Source organism: Melanostigma gelatinosum (genome assembly GCF_949748355.1).
Source record: "Melanostigma gelatinosum genome assembly, chromosome: 23".
NCBI classification, from domain to species: domain Eukaryota; kingdom Metazoa; phylum Chordata; class Actinopteri; order Perciformes; family Zoarcidae; genus Melanostigma; species Melanostigma gelatinosum.
Genome location: NC_136656.1, coordinates 2,705,493 through 2,721,759, shown reverse-complemented (window position 1 = coordinate 2,721,759; position 16,267 = coordinate 2,705,493). Strand labels below are relative to the sequence as shown.

The following is a 16,267-nucleotide window of genomic DNA, read 5'->3' as shown; positions in this document are numbered from 1 at the left end:
AACCAATATTTACACCATTCAATTGGAATTTAACACATTTTATTCATTTTACAGAAATATTCTGTAAAATGACAGACTTTCTTAAGGTGTGTTGTTGAATTGAGTCCAAGCTATATTAAATAATAATAAATCAATATTTTACATGAATGGTCTGTCTTAATGTTTCACACTGCTGGTTCAGTCCGTCCCTCAGAAGCACCACCAACAGTTCGATTTTACAGACAAATGTATTTAAATCATCAGAACTGAAGAGCAATAATTGGTTTTCAGCCTTATTACTTTGCACCCCGCACTTCAAACGTCATAAAGCCAGACATCCATCCTTCTGAGGCACAGGACCACAATGCAACGCGACACCAGGACGCTGCCGAGCATCGAGGAACTCGTCCCACCGCGGCCACTCGGACGTAAAATCCATCGCCGAGTCCCAAACCGCTCAATGGAGAGAGCCGCTCTCGTAAATGTGTGACTTTGGTCATTTAAGTAGAAGAAGAAAAGGCAGGAGAATTGAGTTTCATACCGTGGGTATGAAATGTAAGCCGTTGCTCAACAAGAGGAAAGTTTTCACGTGTATTTATCGAGGCCCAAAGTCTGTCCCAGTTTCATCTGAGGACACAAAATCGATGTCCACACCTCGACCTGCCTCTGTCAGGCTGTCACTCAGCGCCAGCACGGTTCTGTGGACGACGCAGCAAGAGGGGGTTTAAGAATCAGAGCTGTCGTCTGCTCGACTCATCGATCCGCACAAATCTCTTCAGACCAGGAGCTGCTACACCGGCCGTGATTGTCATCTGAAGATTCCGAGGGCAGGAAAGGCCACATGAGAGTTGTATTCGTAGTTTATACGATGAAAGTTTGACCACAAACCAAAGACTTTCAGCTGAGGAGCAATGTAGAAATGACACAGAGCCGTCGCCATCTTGGTTTTTTGCAACCAGAAGAGACACGCGAGGGAGGAGCTAAGTACCCAACGCTGAATAAGACATTTCTAAGCAACCAAAATGTTACAATTACAAGAGTTAAAGTTTGCAAACAACCCCCAGACCGGACAACGCTGTGGTGGCAACCTGTCAATCACAGAAGCCCCGCCCTAAAGCATCCCCTGCTTTATGGTCTGTGTGACTCTAAATGGACCATAATGTACTAAATGAACATCATGCTGTATTGAAGAAGACTTGAAACTAGAGATTGAGACATAAACTCATGTTTACAATGTTTACTGAGGGAATAAATCAAGAGAGAAGTAGAGTCATTTTCTATAGACTTCTATACAACCAGAGGAGTCGCCCCCTGGTGGACACTAGAGAGAATGCAGCTTTAAGGAACTTCAGCACGGTTGAAAAAACAAACTAATAACACAGTATAAAGTATAAAGTACAGTCACATGACCAGGAACACCATCTGAATTATCCTCCAAACCCTCCACTACATTTCTAAAAGCTCGAATTGAAGGCAGCTTATTTAGCTGTAAATGTCTGCAAGCTGCTCCAGGCTGAAGGGAAAAGAACAAACGGCCTCAGGGACAGACGGTGGAAACATTCATCACAGCGTGCATTGGGTTATAGATACCTAACTGTACCTTAGCCTGTCCCAAAATCAACCATTGGATGGAAAACAATGTTTTTGCCCGAGGTGTCTCCCTTTAAGACAAACAAGACGTGGTAATAATAACAATCACACTGTAATAATCTACCGGAGTTTCTAGAGAAACTGATATCATATATGATAAGTTGTTCCTTTGTCTGGAGGAACGTGGAGCATCACTGACCTCTAGTGGCCGTCCAGCGTAACGACCTCCAATTAAATAAATACACATCAAGACAAACAGCAGATTCATTCATAAACAATTAAATCAATCATGGAACCCAAATGACGAACAACCATTTTATCAAAACACATGACAAAAAAAAGAAACTTTATTTTAACAGCGCGCATGACAGCCATTTACAAACAGCACAGCATCATCCGGTGGTCTTTTATACAAACGATTAGCGTGGTGATATTAACATGATAAACACTGTGCAGCGTATGGAAACCCACGAGCAGCGCTGCTGACCTCGATGTGTCGACAGGCACAGATGTTGGGGCTGCTGCATGATTCATCAGGAAAACGTTTACTGAACCTTAAAACTTGTGTTAGTGACACACTGACGGGCTGACAAGTTACACATGAAGTAAGATCTTTTTTCCTTTGTATCCTCTTATAAAAATCAATGCCAAAAAAACAACTGGGCAGTCAAATGTAACACGATAAAAGCCATTAAAAACAACAATAAACTGGCAGAACAGAAGAACTCTTCATCACAGAACTGGAATTAAACATTTATTTCCACGTTATATAAAAGACAGGAAAGACGCCGTGTATAAATATTAAACATATCAACAAAGTATATACAGGTGTGAGGGAGAATTTTAAAACATTTCCTCTTAGACGGGCAAGGTTGTCTTTTTTCTGGGGAGCGACGTGTCACTGAGATAGAACTTCCTCCAACATGTCCCCGCTGACCAACGGCAGAGACGCCACCTCGAAAAACACCCTGAAAGATATGAAATGAATATGAATATGAATATGACACGCTGGAGGATATTAAGCTGCCTGTGTATTTATGCCACCTTGTTTTCTGAACTTACTTGTGAGAGTATTTGTTGCGGATGGCTTTCAGTTTGTCGTCCGGAGGAGCTGAAAGCATCTCGCGGAGATTTCTGACGACGGGCGCCACGTCCAACACCTGGTAGCCGGAGTGGTACTCCAGGATGGGACTCTGCAGCACATTCACACGGAAAGAAACTGTTTAGCTTTAAATATATAGAAGTCAGCGCTGGAGGGGAAGGTCTAAAGTCAGGCCTTCACTTTAAGGAACGTTTCACACGTGCACTGCAGCCACAGGCTGGAAGAAGACGTCACCCGCTGGTTTGTGCGCTGACGTTTCGAAGCCTCGAGTTCAGCGTTTTGGTCGTCGCCATCTTGGATCTTTTGCAACCGGTTAACGGACGTTACCATAGTTAAACTGTGGAGGAGCGACGTACGCCAACGAGGGGGCCGAAACCCTGGCAGACGACATCTTAACCCTCTGAGCGGCAGTGAAACGGTTACAATGCGATAATTCAGGAAAAATGAGTCTTGGATCATTTCTTTTACAAAAATTGGAAAACACTGGAATCCATATATCAAAATATTGAGGCTCCATGTATACTATACATATTGAACTCTTTATATTTTCGCTTTACAGTTTTCACTGATTTGTTGTCACATGACCGTTGGCCTCAGATGAATCAATCATGGCTTCATAGTTGCTCTGAGGAGCTCAGAATTTCATGTTTTTGACAGAATCTGTTTCCTTCAAAGGGTTTATTCAGGGCGAGATATGAAATGAGACACTTTAATAAAATCTTTCTGATGAAATTCCACAATTTTAAGCTTTGTTTGAGTTGCTTCTTCTGAAGCGCTCGTCACGCATGATGTGTTCAAGGACCGTCGGAAAGATGAAAATCTGACGATAATGACAGTTTTTACAGCTTGTGGTTATGATTACCGGCGTGGTTTTGGCGAGTGTTTGACAGCGGTGAACCTACCCATCCCCCCAGGTCTCTGGTGACCAGCGCCAGCAGCAGGCAGGCGGACGCCAGCAGCGAGCCTCTCACCGACACCAGCGCCACCTCCATGAGGCTCATCTCACAGAAGAACCGAGCCAGAGTCAGCGTGTCCATCCCGGCACTCACACACTGCAGAGACACACACAATCAGATGAGCCACGGACGACCTCACAGAGAGTGTGAAGAGCTCCACACACACACACACACACACACACACACACACACACACACACACACACACACACCTTGGCATAGCGTCGGAGGAAGCGGTAGGGGATGGGGATGTTGATGTCGAAGGACAGCGTCTGCAGGATGTTGGCCTCCATGGAGATGATCTCCTCCCTCTTGTACGCGTCGTCGCAGATGTACAGGAAGTCGTCGACACACGGCGGACTGCACTCCTGCGGGGACCGCCAAAATAAAGTCGGGGAGACCAATCGACTGTGAGAAAGTGTCTTCATCCGTCTGGTGTTGTGGATTTTAAAGCTGCTTACTCTGTTATCTGAAATGAGCTTGTAAACATCTTAATATTCATGTTTCCTGTCTGTGTTTTTCAAAATAAAACCCACTGGCCATGCTCGAGTTATACAAGAGTAAAATAAGAATACCCCAAAACGACTAATCTACTTTTACAATTCAGTAATGTGCTCAAACGATCATGTTCTTTACCTCAAACTTGGAGGCGATGAGCATGGTGGTGGAGCCGAGGAGCTGCAGCAGCTCCCTGTGGACCGGCGTCTTGGCGAGGTAGTGGTCGGTCATCTTCACGGCCAGGTACAGGGTCTCATGGTACAGCTCAAAGTTCTCCTGAAACACATCAACAGAGTCAACAAGCGGCACGAAGAGCGACGAGGCAGCAACAACTACGTTCTGTTAAAGGTACAAATACATGAGCTCGCCCACTTCACCCCCTTGAAACATCATCTCTGTTGGTAGTTGCCAGCAGGCCACCAGGTGGACTCACCTGCACCTCCACCAGCCAGTCGATCAGGATGGCCCTCATCTCTGGGTTGAGGCTGGGCTGCACGGGCATGTAGTTACAGAGGACAAACGTCTCCTGAGGACGACGACAACAGAGGAGAAGTGAGAATACAGACGATAACACACACACACACACACACACACACACACACACCAGTGTTTAGCTGGTCTCACCTCTCTCTGTTTGAGGTAGTCAAAGATGTCCTTGGCGTACTCTGGACACATGTAACAGTCCCCAGCGTTCTCCGCGTCGACGTCGAACTCCGCTGGCATCTACGAGCACGGAGAGAATACGAGTAAAACATGTGAATACAAGAAGCGAAGAGAAGAAGAAGAAGAGAAGCGTCTTTGATTTCTCCTCACTTGTTGTTTCTGATGGCGTGCCGGCACTTGACAGACAGCAGGAGGCGCAGCAGCCACCAGCTCTTCTACTGGAGCTGCTGCCTCCTCTTCCTCAGCATCGCTGGTCTCTCGCTCAGCGGGCGACCCCTCAGAGCTCTCTGACGAAGACCTGCAGAGAGAGAGAGACAGAGAGAGAGACAGAGAGCGAGAGACAGAGAGACACAGAGAGAGAGAGAGACAGAGAGAGAGAGCGAGAGACAGAGAGAGACAGAGAGACAGAGAGAGAGACAGAGAGAGACAGAGAGAGAGAGAGAGAGAGACAGAGAGACAGAGAGAGACAGAGAGAGAGAGAGAGAGAGAGAGACAGAGAGAGCGAGACAGAGAGAGCGAGACAGAGAGACAGAGAGAGAGAGCGAAAGACAGAGAGACAGAGAGAGAGAGACAGAGAGAGCGAGACAGAGAGAGAGAGCGAGAGACAGAGAGACAGAGAGAGAGAGAGACAGAGAGAGAGAGAGAGAGAGAGAGAGAGACAGAGAGAGCGAGACAGAGAGAGCGAGACAGAGAGACAGAGAGAGAGAGCGAGAGACAGAGAGACAGAGAGAGAGAGACAGAGAGAGCGAGACAGAGAGAGAGAGCGAGAGACAGAGAGACAGAGAGAGAGAGAGACAGAGAGACAGAGAGCGAGAGAGACAGAGAGCGAGAGAGACAGAGAGCGAGAGAGACAGAGAGCGAGAGAGAGACAGAGAGCGAGAGAGACAGAGAGCGAGAGAGACAGAGAGCGAGAGACAGAGAGACAGAGAGAGACAGAGAGAGAGAGAGACAGAGAGCGAGAGAGACAGAGAGCGAGAGAGACAGAGAGCGAGAGAGAGACAGAGAGCGAGAGAGAGACAGAGAGCGAGAGAGACAGCGAGAGAGAGCGAGAGAGACAGAGAGCGAGAGAGACAGCGAGAGAGAGCGAGAGAGACAGAGAGAGAGAGAGACAGAGAGACAGAGAGAGACAGAGAGAGAGACAGAGACATACAGAGAGAGAGACAGAGAGAGAGAGACAGAGACATACAGAGAGAGAGACAGAGAGAGAGAGACAGAGACAGAGAGAGAGAGAGAGAGAGAGGTTGAAGTTTAAAAACAACAGGCACCTCTGAAGGAGATGAAGATGAGGATCTGAAGCTCGGCTGCGTTACTTTGTCAGGTTGTCGTGGTTCTTCGTGGACACAGAGGGGGCGCTCGTTTTCTTCACCTGCTTCTTCGCCGCCTCCTTCTTCCTCCCCGGGAGGCTGATCTGAACCTTATGAGCCTGCGGCGGGAACAGTCAGAGTGAGGTTTGAGTCACAGGAATAAACGCTCAGCGGTTTACAGTGAGGGGGAAAGATGGCGGCGTCTAAACGCGTCGGTGCCAAATATGTTGATTTTGGGAACGACGCGGTAACGAGGAGGCAAACAAACACGGTGCTCGTTTCACAAGTAGGTGAGACGACAGAGAGCATCAACTCACAGCTCAGTGGAGAAACAGAGCACAGGGACACACACACACACACACACACACACACACACACACACACACACACACGCTAAGTGGATGATTGAAATACACGATGAGCACGGACACGTTTCATTTGCAGGTGAAATTGCTTTTAAAAAGTCCACGAAAAAATAGTGAGTTTGGAGAGGCCTGGAAGTACTCACCAACTACAGGAGACCACCCCCCCCCCACTGAGGCCAACCACCAACTGGCTGACGACCTGCATGCCTTCTCCTGCAGGTTCGATAAGCATACCCTCACCCCCCCACCCCCCACCTAACAACCATCTACACCCCCTGCCTCCTCATCTCTCCCAACCGACCCCCCACCGGCACTGAGGATCTGCGAAGAGGATGTGAGTCGGCTCTTTCACAGACAGAAGATCAGGAAGGCACCAGGCCCAGACGGTGTGTCTCCCTCCTGCCTGAAAGTCTGTGCTGACCAGCTGGCCCCCATCTTCACAAAGACCTTCAACCGATCACTGGAGCTGTGTGAAGTCCCCTCCTGCTTCAAACGCTCCACCATCATCCCGGTCCCCAAGAAATCCTCCATCACAGGATTAAATGACTCCAGGCCCGTCGCCCTGACGTCTGTGGTCATGAAATCCTTTGAGAGACTGGTGTTGACCCACCTGAAGAACATCACAGGACCCCTGCTGGACCCCCTGCAGTTTGCCTACTGTGCAAACAGGTCGGTGGATGATGCAGTCAACATGGGACTGCATTACATGCTGCAACACCTCGACTCCCCAGGGACATATGAAGGGTTCTGTTCGTGGACTTCAGCTCCGCGTTCAACACCATCATCCCAGCAATACTCCAATCCAAACTCTCCCAGCTCACTGTGCAGCCTCCACCTGTCAGTGGGTCACAAACTTCCTGACTGACAGGACGCAGCAGGTGAGGCTGAGAAACATCACATCCAGCACCCGGACCATCAGCACTGGCGCCCCCCCGGACCGACAAACGTTGCCTTTAACCCGTGCTGCAGACATCCACGGGGCTCCACAGTAATCACGCCGCTTCCTCGTACAGGTTATTGATCTTGAATCTGGATGCTGAACTTACATTCGTGATGTCGATGAAGGCGGTCCTCTTCTTCGGGGCTCCGTGCGGAGGAGAGGAGGACCGCTTCACCTGGGGGCCTTCCTCCTGCAACACACAACCAGGAAGCTCAACACACACACGGCATTAAATCACAGATCACGTGCATGCAAATTGCAACAAAAGAAAGAAAGTTGCATCCATTTATAGCAGGTTCATCCATGCAACTTCGAGGACCAGATGCTGCAACGTCTGTTTACAGCCTCTCCTCCTGTCATCTTATACTTTGTCAAGCACTAACAAGACATGCAACACAGAGGCTCATACATCAACACAAGAAGCAGATAACACCCACGTTAAATAGAAACATGGACTAAAGACGAGAGTATGCTGCATTATTAGACACTAAAAAACATCCAATATCAGAGGAACAACACATAAAAGCATGCAGAGTATGTGAAATATAGAAATCAGTCACAACAACAATAAAAGACATGCATGCAGGTACAGACAGATCCTCTGCATGAAAGCTGGATATTTAAACGAACATGAGTGCACATATATTTATATTATTTTTACCTGGTTCTCACTGAGTTTGGGCATCTTGCTCCGGGCAGTCACTGCGGGTTTCTTCCCCCTCAGTAGAGGCATGACTGGCTCCTTTATTCACCGACACACACAAGAACTCTGCAGCGGCTGCACTTTGATCTACTAAATACATATGAATATTTAAAAAATGGCGGGTCGGTGTTAAAAAACGAAATAGGGTGCAGTGTCTCTGTGGTGTTAAACGGGTTTAAACAGTTTTAAATATCTGTAAATAAGAAGAGTAACGTGAGTTAAACACAACACGTTGCATCTTTGTGTGTTTTCTGCACAATAACTGGCTCTGCATGGACAATATCAGGTTAAAATTATACAGTTTTTCTTACCGTGTTTTATAATTCCTGCTTGTTTGCTTCAGTTCCGGAAGGAAAAACACAGAATAAAGCTCGTTTAAATGTTGTAAATAGTCCAAATCCGCCGTGTTTGTGTTGCTTCGTTGACTAAAGAGCTTAAACAAAAAGGAAATGAGCTGCGGATCCAAATCTGCTGCGCCGCGTTCCCATTGGCTGGAATTTGAGCCGTGCGGACCAATCAGGAAGTCGCTTGGGATGCCGTTGGCAGGATGGAAGCGTTGGTTTTACTGTAACGGCTCCGCGCGGTGCATTTGTTGAATTAAAAGCAGTTTAATTGCGCATTTTTTTTAAACAATAGCTGATTATGAACTGTATATGTTATGTTTATATTTTGTTTTGTTATTTGATTTAAAAAGTTAAGAATTATCCATTACAAATGTAGTTTTCACATAACCCCGCCCAGCTACAGCGGTTCCTTGTACAGAAATCCAACGAACCTTGGAAAGAGGTAGCACGTAGGATTTTCAAACATCCTGACAACAAATGGCAGTTTAAATGGGAGGTAGTTTATTGATGTTTTCCTCATGACCATGAACTGATGGTTATTATTTCAGGACAGACATATATTAGACATGATCACACATATGTTTCCACTTTTATTGTAATGTTTATGCATTTGTAAATGCTGCATTTGATAATTATAGACACACACAATTTCCATGACGTTATTCAAATTAAATCATAAAAGGGCTGAAGCCAATGTTCAGAATCTGCAAAGTCATTGTACTTAAGGTATCCAGATGCAAGGTTTTATGTGTTATTGAACAGAAAATGTGGCGTTTTACAGCTTAAATTACATGATATTGATCAATCATGACATCTGCACATTCCATCTCTTGATGAAGACCATGGAAACTCCAAAAAGCTCCAGTGTTTTATGCTTGTGAAACGCAGGTCTGTCATGCAATGATTTCCCTTTAGGCAGTAATACACTGAGGGGGGTGCTGGCAGCTGTAACATCCATCCAGCTGTTTGCAGTTTGGGACATTCACCTCTGATTATTGTCTGAAAAAACGGGAATAGAGCCCATAAAGTGTATCTCAGTCTTAAGAGAGTTAATTTGAATCATCATCTATGAATGTTCCCTTTAAAGAAAAATGCACATCACGTCTCATTAAAGTCCAAAACTCTGAATTCGGGGGTGTCGTGGACGAAGTGCATCATCAAAATTACACAGGCCTGTTGTGCATCAAACTTGAAAAAAACATAAAAAGTGCCATATTTAAAATTCTCTTTGGCTGAGCTAGTGGTCTGAATCTGTGTTGCTTTACCTCCTCTTCCTCCCCTCGTGACATCTCTTCATCATGTTGACCTCATGAACAGAAGAAAAGAATAAAACAGGCAGAATAGCTTTCTGTAAACGTTGTTTTATGTTGTCAGTGCAAATGAGCACTCACACCATCTCTCTCACACGAACAGGAAGTGGGTAAAGTCGTCTGTCAAACCTGTTTCCGTGTCGACTCATTTGCACCGGAGAGACCGAACAGTGAGCCACCGTTAATAACTGGTGAGCTTGATATTTCCTGTGTCTTATTTCCAAATATTTTGTGGTACATTTACGTAACTTTTGGCTTGAATCTTATCCAGTTGGCCCTTGAGATGCAATTCTGCCTTCTGCCGGGAATCCTTGAAATATTGTTCTTTTTATCCTCTTTTGGAGGCGTTAAATCTTTGGTCTTATCTGTGCAGTTTTTCTCGTGCTGACAAAGATTAACTTGAAATGTTGAAAACAAAAGATAACAGTGTGAAGACGTTTTCGGTAATTCATGAGCAAATGTTTACTCTAAAACCTGTAGAGGGCTTAAGTAGCAACACTGAAATAAGTGTGGAAGAAAAAGTACATTTGGCAAGGCGCTGGTTATTGGATGTTGAGACTGCAAGGTGTGTTAGTAAGCACCGTCATAATCAGCAGACTGCAGGGTTTTACAAGAAACACATGAATAAAGTAGCCTGCTCATGTTATGACCATCATGATGTCCAGATCAGACTGCCAGGAGAAAACATTCTTTGTTTAATCGGTAATTTGTTCCACATCTGCGCTTCAGTCTTGAACTAAAAGGCCGGATAATATTGTGACGTGTGTCACGGGTAGTATGAAGTTTAGAGAAACTCAAACTGCATTTGGTTAAAAATGCTTTGAACCTGATTTGGGTGACATTTTTATGATATGTACATATTTTATACATCAAATTATTCTTGGATATGCTCAAATTAAACCATAATTTTGATCCCAAGATGGCCACAAAATGCTAACAATTTAGCATGTTAGCAATGGTGATATAAAGTCACGTTAGCAAGGAGAGGTTAAAGAAAGAGTGAAATTACATCATTTTAGGATTTTAAATAAGCTTATTTGTTGACAATGCGTTTGTCTGCTGGCTAGATGTTTCACAACAATAGAAATGTTAGCAAGTACAGCTAACTGCTATTGTGTAAGGCAACTTCTGCTATTTCATGCTAGCAAGTTAGTAAATGTTAAACTGAAAATGTACATTTCAGAATATGAAAATGTTGATTTTGAAATAACCAAATTATATCACACCTATAAATGAATATGTTTAATTATCAGAGATATGAAGTGTTGGTGAGTTTTAGAGGTGGAATTTGTCATGTGCTAGCGTTAGCCGTTGCCCATTCTTTGTGCTAAGCTAAGCGGCAGTTGTTGGCAGAAGCTTATATCGACCGTGGTATCAATCTTCTCATCAAACTCTCACAAAGAAAGCAAATTAGAGAATTCCCACTAAAAGTTCAACTGTTCCAAAACTATTAAACTATTAGAGAACAAATAGTTATTTGTACATACAGTATCAGCTCAATTAGTTTCTATGTTACTCCATATTTATAGCTGTTTGCACGAACACACTTTTAAACCAGAAGTTGCAGTCTAAGCCCACGCTTCCCTTCTTCATCGTGTTGAAATGGATAAAGATGCCATCACAGATAAACAACATCACACATTTCATGTAACATTTGCTTTGCTCTATTTCTGTTTTTCTAAACTCGATAGAGACGATCATCAAACACAGCTCTATCTCCATTAACTACAGATGCAAACATAGTTTAGAGAAAATGACAGGATGCCGCCGTGGACGCCAAGTACTTGCTGCTCGTCACATTCTGGCTGCAGCGGTACAGCTCACATGGTGACAGGCTGTGGTCGAGGCCTCCATCTTACTCTCATCTGAGGCTTCAAAAGGGGACTTTCTGTTGTGTCAGCGTCATGTTTTCTTCTCCTCTTCACAGCCGTCCTGATTACTTTATCTTTTGCCGTTTCTTATACATACATTTTAACATTCCCTCAGTTTGATTTCTTCTCTAATCTAATAAAAATATAATAAAAATAATGAACTAATCATAGGGACGAGGCAGCGGTTCACACCATCATTGGAGTCTTGTTTGTGCTGCTTGTCCTGGCCTTCACTATATTCTTCTCCCAAAAAGAAAAGAGCCTCCAGGAAAGGCAATATTTCCGTTGCTTTTATTAAGATTATTGCTTTTGTCCTCACAGGATCCGATGCCGGCAGTGAGTGCTGATCAAAAGGTGGAGGAGCCGTCTCCTGAAGGTCTCAGGAGAAGCCACCTAAACATTGGGGTTCTTGAGGAGTTTGCCCAAAATATGTCCGAGAACATAATCCAGTCATTGAAAAGCCAAATGGAGACGCTGGAACCTGAGGTGGACCGCCGGGCGTCCAGCTTTAATCAGAACCAGGAGACGTTAGCCGAAGAGTTAGCCTCAGCAGTCATTGAGGTCGCTCTGAGGGAAGTGTTTAGCAGTCAAAACGTAGCGGGTCATCTGGAGGGCTCCCAGAGTTCAGCCGGGGTAAAGATGGATGGTGGACAGGCTAAAGATCTGCCCTTTATGGACGAATCTTACAGCGGAAGATCCACAGAGATGAATCTAGGCAAAGAAATCCAGACCTCCAAAGACACCCAGCACTGTTACCCATCTCTGTCCCAGCCGGGGCTCCCCATCTCGGGATCCCTCGACTACCCCGACGCCCCTCCGACCACGCCTCTCCTCCCCGAGCTCGAGAGGAGCCGACGCAGTTTCGCCAGGAAGCTAAAAGGAGGCCTGGCCAATGTTTACCTGCCGTCAACTCCTCCGCCGACCCCAAAGGACGAAGAGGACGAAGAGGACGGGGCCGCCGGCGACCCCCAGGTGGAGTTGATGGAGCACCTGATGCGCTCGCTGTCCACGGATGATTTGGCAAGGGACTATTTAGAAGTAGGATCTCGCTGCGGAGCCAAGATGGAGGCTTTTGCTGAGGCTCTTTCATGCCACATCATTGATTTCGTCTTAAGTGACAATTTCAGACAGCAGATAGCCGACGATAAAGATCTTCACCTGCTGGCAAACCAACTGGCTGAAACCATCATCACCTCCTCCCTCGATGAAGCTAAAACGCTCGTCTAGTATCTTACTGTGTTTAATGGGATCATATTAGTGATGTCTGGCAAGAAAAATAATAACAAACCAAACCTGACATTCTCATTAAAATGTGGTTTACTGCAATATGTTGTTACAATGGCTGCTTTGTTTTACATTTAACTTCTCAATAAAGTTTCGGTTAAAGCTCATCCAGATGAAGAAGAGTTTCTTCGTGAATTATTACTTTTTTATTGCAAACAATGACCAGAGATACAACAAAAAAAGAAAACGTGGCACTTTCAATGACACGGTTATTGTGGAAGCTGGATATTTTAGAAGCTGGATGAGGAACCTGAGGTCATGGTTTTATTCCAAGATGGACAAAAAGTACTTTGGCAGTAAAACTGTAATGGATTTAGATCCAACTGAACGAACTGAATGTCGTTTTTCATCATGTCTTTTCCATCATGAACCGACATCGAACACCCGTCACATTTCGTTTTTAGTTTCACTGAGATGACTTCATAGATCCAGCGGTTCGTTCATCCCCTGGACTGAGCTGAATAGTGGCAAGTCTGGCTCCGAGGAAACCCATTTTCATCCTCACTTATGGAGTTCAGATCAAGGAGACGAGGCAGCCGTGGTGCTCAACCACAGCAGTGATTTAACAGAAGAAGAAAGAAAACGTTTCTTCTTCTGTTAAATAAAGTCTGCCGCTGACACAACAGTCAGTAAATGCCAAATGCAATGAAAGAGACGCTTAAGTGAACCTTGAACAAGAGTTTTATTGTTCTTAGTCATCTGTTAATGCGCACATAAACTCAAAAACAGAATGAAGATGTCGACGTCTGACTGACTTTGATTGGACAATTGCAAGCTAACAGAAATCGAGCGTTCACGTTAGAAAGTGCGTTGCTGCTCCACTGGACCGGTCTCATTTGAATCTGAACCCGGCCCGGGATCATGAACATGTTCAACATAACCTGCTTAACATCAGCATGTTATCATTGTGAGCATTTAGCACGCTGATGTTAGCATTAGCAACATTAGCGTGGCTACTTGCTCTTAATCTCGTTAACATTTATTCTTCGTCTTTGCAGGTAAAAATAGCCACGGAAAAAAAAGTTCACCGTTAATTTGAACCACATATGCAGACGATCAGAGCCCAACACACACACACGTTGACCGGTCGGCAGTGTGTGTGTGTGTGTGTGTGTGTGAGTGTGAGTCCCTTGGCTCCGATACATAACATGTCATGGAATGCTGAGTCTGAACTTTTAACTCCCACTGCTGATCACCATTATGTTTTCTCACCACGGGACACTAACCGACTTCACACACACACACACGCTGCAGGGCTGGGTGGACAGCTGTGGCGTCCGAGGACACACACACACACACACATCTGGAGAATTGCTTCTTGTGTTGTCAGGTGGTTGGCTGCCAGGAAGAGAGGGAGACTGAGGGAGGAGGCGTGATGACACACAGAGGATGTATAGCAGGGGGGTTTACTATAATGGGAAATTCATCGCAGAGGTACTTCATCTCTTTGTCTGCTCTGGCGGAGGGTAAGCCCACCTAAATTAAACGTAATCACCCTTTACGTGAACCAAACAGTGCTTGTCCACCATGATGTAAAGAGTATGTCTAAACTAACACCATACATCACCATGGTAAGTATTTATCACGCGCTGGGGAGGACTTAAAGGGTAATTTAGGTATTGTTCAACCTAGAAACTATGTTTTTGTGTCGAAGTGGCTAATGGGGACAGGAATTTTTGAAATTGGTCGGCAGGAGACGGCAGCCAATGAACTGGCTGTAATGTGATCGTATCGGGCAACTCCTCTCCGTCGATGTACGGCCACGAAAACGGCTTGTTTTCACCACTGAAGGCCTCAGATTGTTATTCTAGGTTTCACTCAAATATGCTGCTTTCATTCCATCTGGAGTCGCCAGGTTATTTGTTAAAAAAGCTGTTGTGTTGAATAAGATCCTAGAATATGAAATATTAAGTTACAACTACCCCAAAGACACAACAACAATTAACAAAAAGTTGACAGTTTGAACTTTTAAAACAATCACTGTATGCAATACATTGTGATATTTAAAGCAGGTTTAATTGCTCTTTTGTGTCGTGCAACGAACCTAACAAAGCTGTTAAAGTGAATTTGTTGGCAAACAGTTGGCAAGTTACATATCCCAAAGACACATAACAACATTATCACGAACTTAAAGTGCCGTTTCTGGTCACTTGATGAATATAACTCTAATTTGAACTCTTCTTGTATCTCTGTTTTTGGTCTCCACCAACTCCAAAGCGAGACATCCGGCGAGTTAGCCGCTAAATGCTCGACTGTGTTCACCAGCTAGTTGGTTACTTTGTCTGTCTGCTGTTTGGTGCTCGGCAGGGAGTAAAGTTGTGGGAGTAAAACAGTGGTGATCTCTGGGAAGTGAGATTCAAAAACACAGGTACAATTACTGCTCGTCGCCATACCTGCCGCCAAATCTCGGAGATGGTAACTGTGTAGAAACGTGCCTGTGGCTCCAGCGCTGCAGCGCTTCCACGGTTTGGCAAATCGATGCCCTTCTTTCAAATTGCATTGCCGTGCCGTTGAGCAATGTGTTTAAAACAGATGTTCTATTGCAGCGTCCAGTCATTGCCAGAAAACAGTCGTGTGCGGTGGCCTCAAGTTTCCTACAAAATATTACAGCCAGAGAAACTGACAAACAAAAATCTGGAAACGCTATATGACGTGTGTCTGATACTTATTTGGCTACAAGAGCAGCATTTTAAGGCTGCTGAGTGCACCTATGGGTCTATTCTATGAGGGAACCATTGGCTACCGGCTCCAAATTCATAAATCTGAGTGGGATTAGCAAACCTTCTCATTTTACTGATAAGTTACAAAGAGGCTGTGCTTTATTTTTCTAGCTTCGTCACAAAGAGTAGAGAAGTAAGATTATGTTTTGTTATGTTTCTACAGAATGTACAGCTTTGAATAGTCAGCAACAATGACAACATTTACCATTTTCTCCAGCTTATTAGCATGCTCATATTTTCTAATTAGCACTAAATGGAAAGTACAGCAGAGGCTGATGGGAATGCTAATTTTAAAAGGTATTTGGTCATTTGTATTTGGGTTTTGACGATGCCGCCAGATGAGAATCAGGTGATAACAGGTCACTACAAACATCCTGTCGGTATACAAATGTTCACCACATTCCCTGAAAGCCTCCTCGTGGTGGCGCTGGAGATAAGGTCAGGGGATCACCAAAGTCTGTGGGACTCGTCCTCTGGGTACCATGACTGTTTCTACCAAATTTGATGACATTTGGTGAGATATTAAAGTCTGGACCTAAGTGTTGGAGCGACAGACAGACTGGCACTGCTTAAACCCAAAATGATGTCAAATCCATCATAACAACCGTACACGGAAAGTATTTGGATCTCTTTTCATC

General features: G+C 44.8%; 2 protein-coding genes across 3 annotated transcripts; one reads left to right on the top strand and one right to left on the bottom strand.

The window, feature by feature from the left end:
- Nucleotides 1-1,896: 1,896 nt before the first annotated feature.
- ccnb3 (cyclin B3) lies at nucleotides 1,897-8,552 on the bottom strand. 2 transcript variants are annotated; one of them, XM_079295429.1, is made up of 12 exons: nucleotides 8,412-8,552; nucleotides 8,059-8,190; nucleotides 7,504-7,587; nucleotides 6,099-6,211; nucleotides 4,939-5,086; nucleotides 4,750-4,848; nucleotides 4,559-4,651; nucleotides 4,264-4,401; nucleotides 3,840-3,995; nucleotides 3,574-3,723; nucleotides 2,632-2,762; nucleotides 1,897-2,537 (listed from the first exon to the last, which is right to left on the bottom strand). In XM_079295429.1, exons 2-12 carry the CDS (start codon nucleotides 8,128-8,130, stop codon nucleotides 2,468-2,470), a joined length of 1,254 nt encoding a protein of 417 aa, XP_079151555.1. In that variant the 5' UTR covers nucleotides 8,131-8,190; nucleotides 8,412-8,552; the 3' UTR covers nucleotides 1,897-2,467. The 2 variants fall into 2 exon arrangements, with proteins under 2 accessions (XP_079151555.1, XP_079151556.1); XM_079295430.1 differs by having other exon boundaries at nucleotides 8,059-8,187; nucleotides 8,412-8,513.
- Nucleotides 8,553-9,856: 1,304 nt separating this feature from the next.
- Nucleotides 9,857-12,962, top strand: LOC306796255 (uncharacterized protein). The gene is made up of 2 exons (XM_079295100.1): nucleotides 9,857-9,945; nucleotides 11,947-12,962. Exon 2 carries the CDS (start codon nucleotides 11,953-11,955, stop codon nucleotides 12,850-12,852), a length of 900 nt encoding a protein of 299 aa, XP_079151226.1. The 5' UTR covers nucleotides 9,857-9,945; nucleotides 11,947-11,952; the 3' UTR covers nucleotides 12,853-12,962.
- The last annotated feature ends 3,305 nt before the right edge of the window (nucleotides 12,963-16,267 follow it).